The 8,420-nt window shown below is 49.1% G+C and overlaps 1 protein-coding gene across 1 annotated transcript; it reads left to right on the top strand.

Moving 5' to 3' along the window:
• The first annotated feature begins 1,123 nt into the window (after positions 1-1,123).
• On the top strand, positions 1,124-7,867 carry MAF (MAF bZIP transcription factor). The gene is given in 3 exon segments (XM_067719422.1): positions 1,124-3,441; positions 7,647-7,701; positions 7,704-7,867. Coding segments are annotated over 3 exon segments (1,227 nt in total). The 5' UTR covers positions 1,124-2,308; the 3' UTR covers positions 7,743-7,867.
• The last annotated feature ends 553 nt before the right edge of the window (positions 7,868-8,420 follow it).

Raw genomic sequence — 8,420 nt, 5'->3', positions numbered from 1 at the left:
CAGGCTTTTCAGAATTTTTTTTTTTTTTTGAATGCACCGTCCTAGCGTCCCCCCCGTCCCATAAAATAAGATAAATATGATTAACACCAAATGCATTTCATTAATTGGAGGAATCAACAGTCCAACATCCAAGCGGGCGGGCTGGTCTTCCAAACGCTGGGTCGGCTTCACGCACTCTGCTTCCCCCCAAGTCAATCTCGGCTTCTCCATCTGGTCTATCGCTTTAAAATCTTAGAAACAGAGTTGTTGGTTCTTTTTTCTTTTCTTTCTCTTTCCTTCCTTTTTCTTTTTTGCATAAGCTTTAGAAGGATCGGTCTAGAAAACTGAATAGTCATTAGCATCCGCGACCCCGAGGGGGAGATGCAGCCCCCTACTCCACCCCACCCCCACTCTAGGTTTCCGGGCCCGTCCGAGAAACCGCCGTTTAAAATTTAACCCTTCGAGGGGAGCTGGTGAAGGCTGGGTGTTTGTTTTTTTTGTACCCCTTGTTCCACGCCACGATCAAGTCTGAAATAATTAAGTGAAACGTAAAAGTGCAAAGGGCGCGCGGGACCCTGATAAACAGGAGTCAGATTTCATAAGGGTGTGTGTGTGGGGGGGGGGGAGAGAAATGAATCTCAAAGGCCAAACTCGAGCCAGAGTCGGAAGCCGGAGGGTGAGCCGGGCTGACCTGACTCCGAGCTTTCCCGGAGTTAATTCGCGGAGGAGTTCGCTCCCCCCGCAAGGGCACGCGACGCCAGCGGGCAACCAGCTCCCGCGCGGAATGGCTCCCGAACAACTTAGTTCACCTCCTTTAAAAGAGGGTGATAAAGCGCGCTTTCTCTTTCCGCCGACTCCAGACCGCCCCAGCAGGCGCGCGGCGGGGCGACGTCCTCCGCGCCGTCTGGACCCCTGCACACCCGCGCGCGGCCACCGGGAAGAGGGACAAAGAGTTTGGGCCAAGTTTGAGCTCCGGGCACTGCCAGGCTCGGGGGAAGGAAGGTTCCCCCGGGCGGACACCTGAGTGCCAAAGGTGGAGCAAGGAGAAAAAGCTACCCGGTGAATTCACGACCCTGGGGATGGTGGTCGGCGGGGTGTGGTGGGGGGCGGGGGGCGGCGGCCAATCCCGGCCGAGCGAGTGGCGGGCGAGCTGGGGCTCCGGAAGGCAGGCCTTTCTCGCTCCGAAGTAAAGCCAACCGTCCTGCCGGTCCACCCGGGTTTCCGCAGTCCCCCTGGAAAACTCCTTCCCCTCTTGCACCAAACTTTGCGCCGGGCTTTGCAACCTCCCGAGGAGGCTGCGGCACAGGAAGGGTTAAGACTGCCAGTCCCAGCTGACAGTCAGCTGATTGGGCCCTGATTGACAGCTCGGAAAAGTTTCCTTGTTTCTATATTATGCTAATTGCGGTCGCTCTCGCCGCCTCCCATTGGTCCGGAGTACCAGTCAATTTCCCTTTTGGGCCTGACGTCACAAGTGCTATAAAACTCAGCAATTGCTTTAAACTCTTCTTGCTGGATCAGAGGCTTTAAAATCTTTTTTTCATCTTCGAGCTGTAGCTCGGGCTGCTCGTCGGCTCGGCCTCTCCCCTTTTGCTCTCCGCCTCGCCTTTCCCCAGGACTTCGCTATTTCGCTTTAAAAAAAAAAAAGGCAAGAAAGAACTCCGCTCCCCCCTCCCTTTCCTCCAGCCCGGCTGCACCTCTGTCTTGCACTTGGCACGGAGGGAGGAAGACCGCGAGGTTGAGAGAGAGAGAGAGAGGAAAGGAAAAAAAAAAAAAAAAAGCCAGGCAGAAGAGGAGGCGAGAAGCATGAAGTGTTAACTCCCCTGTGCCAAGGCCCGCGCCGCCCGGACAGCGGCCCGCCGCGCCTCCAGCCCCGAGCGGCCGCCGCGCGCGCCCCGCCTGCAGCCCGGGCCGGCGAGGCGAGCACTCCTTATGCAAAACGCGCAGCGGAGCGGCGAGCGGGGGACGCCGCGCACCCAGCCGGGCTCTTCTGGCTTCGCCGTCGCCGCCGCCACCGCAGCCCGCAGAGGACCTTCCCGAGCCTGAAGCCGCCGGCTCGGCGCGCTAGGAGGCGAGCAGGCGAGGAGGGGCCGGGGCGAGCGAGCAAGCACATTGGCGTGAGCAGGGGGGAGGGAGGGCGGGCGCGGGGGGCGCGGGCAGGGCGGGGGGTGTGTGTGCGCGCTCGGAGGTTTCGGGCCAGCCACCGCCGCGCGAGCTAGAAGCGCCCCAGCCCGGCAAGCTGGCTCACCCGCTGGCCACCCAGCACAGCCCGCTGGCCCCTCTCCTGCAGCCCATCTGGCGGAGCGGCGGCGGCGGCGGCGGCGGCAGGAGAATGGCATCAGAACTGGCAATGAGCAACTCCGACCTGCCCACCAGTCCCCTGGCCATGGAATATGTTAATGACTTCGATCTGATGAAGTTTGAAGTGAAAAAGGAACCGGTGGAGACCGACCGCATCATCAGCCAGTGTGGCCGTCTCATCGCCGGGGGCTCGCTGTCCTCCACCCCCATGAGCACGCCGTGCAGCTCGGTGCCCCCTTCCCCCAGCTTCTCGGCGCCCAGCCCGGGCTCGGGCAGCGAGCAGAAGGCGCACCTGGAAGACTACTACTGGATGACCGGCTACCCGCAGCAGCTGAACCCCGAGGCGCTGGGCTTCAGCCCCGAGGACGCGGTCGAGGCGCTCATCAGCAACAGCCACCAGCTCCAGGGCGGCTTCGATGGCTACGCGCGCGGGGCGCAGCAGCTGGCCTCGGCGGCCGGGGCCGGCGCCGGCGCCTCCCTGGGCGGCAGCGGCGAGGAGATGGGCCCCGCCGCCGCCGTGGTGTCCGCCGTGATCGCCGCGGCCGCCGCGCAGAGCGGCGCGGGCCCGCACTACCACCACCACCACCACCACCACGCCGCCGGCCACCACCATCACCCGACGGCCGGCGCGCCCGGCGCCGCGGGCAGCGCGTCCGCCTCGGCCGGTGGCGCGGGCGGCTCGGGCGGCGGCGGCCCGGCCAGCGCCGGGGGCGGCGGCGGCGGAGGCGGCGGCGGCGGCGGCGGCGGCGGCGGCGGGGGCGCGGCGGGGGCGGGGGGCGCCCTGCACCCGCACCACGCCGCCGGCGGCCTGCACTTCGACGACCGCTTCTCCGACGAGCAGCTGGTGACCATGTCGGTGCGCGAGCTGAACCGGCAGCTGCGCGGGGTCAGCAAGGAGGAGGTGATCCGGCTGAAGCAGAAGAGGCGGACCCTGAAAAACCGCGGCTATGCCCAGTCCTGCCGCTTCAAGAGGGTGCAGCAGAGGCACGTCCTGGAGTCCGAGAAGAACCAGCTGCTGCAGCAGGTCGACCACCTCAAGCAGGAGATCTCCAGGCTGGTGCGCGAGAGGGACGCGTACAAGGAGAAATACGAGAAGCTGGTGAGCAGCGGCTTCCGAGAAAACGGCTCGAGCAGCGACAACCCGTCCTCTCCCGAGTTTTTCATGTGAGTCTGACACGCGATCCCAGCTAGCCACCTTGATAAGTGCTCCGTGGGGGTCCGACTCGGGTGTGGGCTTGCCACTTCCAGAGCCTTACTCGCCACCGCCTCGCCCCCTCCCCTCCCGAGCTTGCCCCCCCCCAGTTGCCCCCTGCGCGCACGCACACGCACACACACACACACACACACACACACAACACACACCGTGCTCCGAGTTGGTGGTGGTGGCGACGGCTGTTTTGAAGTCGGGGAGGGGCAGGTTGTCTGGCTCATGCATTGCCAATCTGAAATTCTCCATAACTCGCTAGCTTGTTTGTTTTTTCTTTTTTTTTAACACTCCCCCCCCCCAACGTGCTCAATGTTCAGCGATCTCGGCAGAGTTCCTCATGCTCACCTTTGAAGCCTGCATCATTCACATATTTTTTTCTTCTTCAGTTCATGAGCTGGTGTTCATTTTCTGTGTGTGTGTGTTTGTATTGTTTGGATTTTTTTTTTTAATTAGAGTTTTTGGAGCTTGCTGTGTTACCTCCTTTTTTTTCCTCCCCACACTCCACCCTCACTCCCTCTCCACCCATCTCCTCTGAGATAAAAGAAAAAAAAGAAAAAAAAAAGCTAAGTTTTTTTTTTTCTCCTCCTGAGTTCTTCGTATGAGATTGAGCTTGCAAAGGAAAAAAAAAAAATGTGAAATGTTATACACTTGCAGCGTGCTGAGTTCCATCGGGTTTTTTTGAGCATTGTTATGCTAAAATAGAGGGGAAAAATCCTCGTGAACCTGCCACAATCAAGCCTGCATCAACCTTCTGGGTGTGACTCGTGAGTTTTGGTCCTTATGATGCCAAATCTGAGAGTTTAGTCTGCCATTTAAAAAACTCATTCTCATCTCATGCATTACGATGCTTGCTACTTTGTCTTAGCAACAATGAACTATAACTGTTTCAAAGACTTTATGGAAAAGAGACATTATATTAATAAAAAAAAAAGCCTGCATGCTGGACATGTATGGTATAATTATTTTTTTCTTTTTTTTTTTTTCCTTTTGGCTTGGAAATGGACGTTCGAAGACTTATGGCATTGGCATTCATACTTTTGTTTTATTGCCTCATGAGTTTTTTGAGTTCAGAACAAAAAAAAGTGCAACCGTAGAGCCTTCTTCCCATGAAAGTTTGCATCTGCTCCAAAACTGCTTTGAGTTACTCAGAACTTCAGCCTCCCATTGTAAATGCACTGAAGGGATTCCTTGTTAAAGATGCCAGAATGGGTTAAAAAAATTAACACGGCCAACAGTAAAGAACTCTTAATGCTTTCTTTTTAATAAGAATGACTGCCCCACTGGGGGGACTAAAATTGTGCTGTTGCCGAAAGCAGTCTAAAATTTATTTTTTAAAAACAGAAATCTGCCCCGTTATTTTTTTTGGTTTGTTTTCTTTTTCTTTTTCCTTTTTTTTTTTTTTTTTTTTTTTGGCTTTTGGTCATTGTCAAATGTGGAATGCTATGGGTTTCTAGTATATAATTTAATTCTAGTTTTTATAATCTGTTAGCCCAGTTAAAATGTATGCTACAGATAAAGGAATGTTATAGATAAATTTGAAAGAGTTAGGTCTGTTTAGCTGTAGATTTTTTAAAAGATTGATGCACTAAATTGTTTACTGTTGTGATGTTAAGGGGGGTAGAGTTTGCAAGGGGACTGTTTAAAAAAAAGTAGCTTATACAGCATGTGCTTGCAACTTAAATATAAGTTGGGTATGTGTAGTCTTTGCTATACCACTGACTGTATTGAAAACCAAAGTATTAAAAGGGGAAGCACCCCTGTTTATATCTGTAGGGGTATTTTACATTCAAAATGTATGTGTTTTTTTTTCAAAATTAAAGTATTTGGGACTGAATTGCACTAAGATATAACCTGCAAGCATATAATACAAAAAAAATTTGCAAAACTGTTTAGAACGCTAATAAATTGATGCAGTTATAAAAATGGCATTACTGCACAGTTTTAAGATGATGCAGATTTTTTTACAGTTGTATTGTGGTGCAGAACTGGATTTTCTGTAACTTAAAAAAAAATCCACAGTTTTAAAGGCAATAATCAGTAAATGTTATTTTCAGGGACTGACATCCTGTCTTTAAAAACAAAATGAAAAGTAAATCTTACCACAATAAATATAAAAAAATCTTGTCAGTTACTTTTCTTTTACATATTTTGCTGTGCAAAATTGTTTTATATCTTGAGTTACTAACTAACCACGCGTGATGTTCCTATGTGCTTTTCTTTCATTTTCAATTCTGGTTATATCAAGAGAAAGAATAATCTACAATAATAAACTGCATTTTTTTTTTTGATTCTGTACTCAGTTTCTTAGTGTACAGTTTAACTGGGCCCAACACTGCGTTAGAAGTGTAAAAGGCATCCTTTTCTCCAGAGGAAAGATTAATGGAGAAGTAATGAGGCAATAATTCAGAGTGAAACATAGGCTGTTTTGTGAGGTGGAAGGCCAGTCCCTTCCAATAATTAGTAATATTTAATATAAATGTAAATTACAATCTCTCAAAATCCCCCTCCCCCAGAGTTTTCAGTTTTCAAATAAGTAGAGACATCATTGCCCTGGTGGAAACAAACAAACAAAAATCCCAACCAGAGAGCAGGGCCTTCTCAGCCTCGCCCTGAGCTTCTCATCCCACCACACAGCCATCTAGAGGGAAACGAGCCCGGCAGAGAAGGCATTGGCAGAGGTGGCTTGGGCACATATGCATTCAATGGTAAAGATAAACAATTCTTGCCTTTTGGCTCAAATTGATTATTTTTCCTTCTTCCCTTACATGCCATGATTTTCTTGTTAGCAAGGCCTGACAGGATTTCACATCAACACTTCGGACAAATTACAGTTGTTTGTTTGTTCCTTAACTTTGAAGGTCATTCGTCTTAAATAGGAAAAAGAAAAATCCACCTCTCACAGAAGTCCAAGTACGTATCTGGGTGTAAGCTGTTATTAAATCCTATTTCCCTGTGAATATTTAGCTGAGGGCTTCTCCACGTAGATGAGCTGGTAATGATTTCAGAGCACCTTGGCTCCTGGAATACAAGCAGAAAATAACGCCTGGTTGGAATAAAGGCTGTGCTTGGATTTATCGGCCTTTACCCCAACACAGGCTACGTGTGCGGGCTCACTTAAAAGATCCCTTGGAAAGTCTGGAGCTACCTTCACTAACAGCATTGACCTATTTTAAAATGACACAAATTCCTGCAACTAATGTTACAAATTCATGCAGTTTGCATCCTTCAGCAACCTCCCCTAGATGGCTAATAGAATGTTAGACAAAGCCAACACTGTTTTGAAAATATAGCCAAACACGGTGACTTTTGTTTTATTTTGTTTTCTGTTCTTCAAAAAATAATAATAACAATAATATTGCAACTCTGAACGAAGGCCTGATTTTGAGGAAAACAGGTTGTGCTTGGCGCTGATGAGCTCTGGCCGGTGTGTCAGCCTTCCTACCCTTTTTCACAGAACATGAAGACAGTGGATAGGGCCCCCGAATCCACACTTCATTTTGCTTTAACACAGGTCTTAATAGTAAACCTACCTCCATGTGCTTGAAGTTAGCTGTTCTTCTCTGTCTCAGAGTTCTTGTTTTGTTTTGTTTTGTTTTTTTGGTCCGATCCCAACGAGGAGATTTGCAGTCTCCCCCTGTAGAAGCAGAAATATCGCTTATACAGGAAGCCCAGCATCTGACACAAAATTTTAGGCAAACGTTTTCAAAATAACAGTGACCTGGATGGAGTGACTGCAGTTACCTCATGAGGAATAGCCACTTGCGAAAAAATACAGTGGTCCAACAATTAAGCATTTTGGTAGGCCCCTACAAGGCAGTTTAATATAATAAGCAGGTTTTTGCCCCAAATATGAAAACGCCAAATACACAGGTGCTGGCAAAAAAGTGAGGTTTTGGTGGCTGCCTTTAAGAGAAGGCTAACTCCTAATGAAAGGCACTTTCAGAAATAACCATTACTAAAAACTTTGAAATGTAATGAGAGTGGTGAACACAAATACATGCTTTTTTTTTTTTTTAAACAAAGAAATCCTGCCTGAGTGCCCTTACTACCAATAAGTCTCTACATTTTTTTTTTAATCATGTAAGGAAATCTAGCTTTCCCTTTACACTGCATTTGAGTCTTTGTCTAAATAGTGTTAAAATTCCTTTCATTCCAAATACAGAACTGAGCCCACTCACAGGTTGGAGCCGTCGGTGGGATACACCACATTTTGGAAGCCCCACAGCGTCATGTGCTTACCCGTGTGTTCACAAAATGAAATTTACGTGAGAACTGTATTTTTATTATTTTTATTACTATCTGCAGTCATGGAACACAGCCTACCCCTGACTTCTGTTTAGTTTCCTTTTTAAAAAAATAAATGTGTTAAGAGATGAAAGCTATTAAATGTATAAGCTCCCTGCTAATTAACTGTGCCTCCTGTCTGAGGATCATACAGACCCACAGAAAAGCACGCTGGTGTTTCTTACTTTACGATGCGCCAGAATGAATAGATGCGATTGTTTTCAACCTGTAATATTGGTTTTTAAAAAAAAAAAAATCCACTGAAATTTACAAGGTATGTGCGTTGATATGAAGGGAAGTGTCACAGAAGGTTAACAGCTAGCATTTTTAAAGCCTATGTAGACATGCACACTCTAAACAGTACTTTTTCACGCTTCGTTGTTTCTCCGGCAGATAATTTTACTAAGAAGAAAAATAAATAAATAATTGACCCCCCCTCCCCAAGCAGATGCCACGGGCAGAAGCTTTAACAGAGCCGAGCACCCTGCTTTTCTCTCGGGCCCTGGATAGTATTGTATTTTCAGTGATGTCAAACGTGGTCATTCATCAGACAGAGCCGTAAGTGAAACCAATGTTAGTTAAGTACACCCCCTCCGTGTGCTTTTTTTTTCCTCCCCCTTCTCTGCTCTCAGGCATCCACAAAGTCACCTGC

Source organism: Pseudorca crassidens, chromosome 20 (assembly GCF_039906515.1).
Source record: "Pseudorca crassidens isolate mPseCra1 chromosome 20, mPseCra1.hap1, whole genome shotgun sequence".
Taxonomy (NCBI): Eukaryota; Metazoa; Chordata; class Mammalia; order Artiodactyla; family Delphinidae; genus Pseudorca; species Pseudorca crassidens.
The sequence above is the reverse complement of the archived record's forward strand: the minus strand, read 5'-3'. Positions and strand labels throughout refer to the sequence as shown.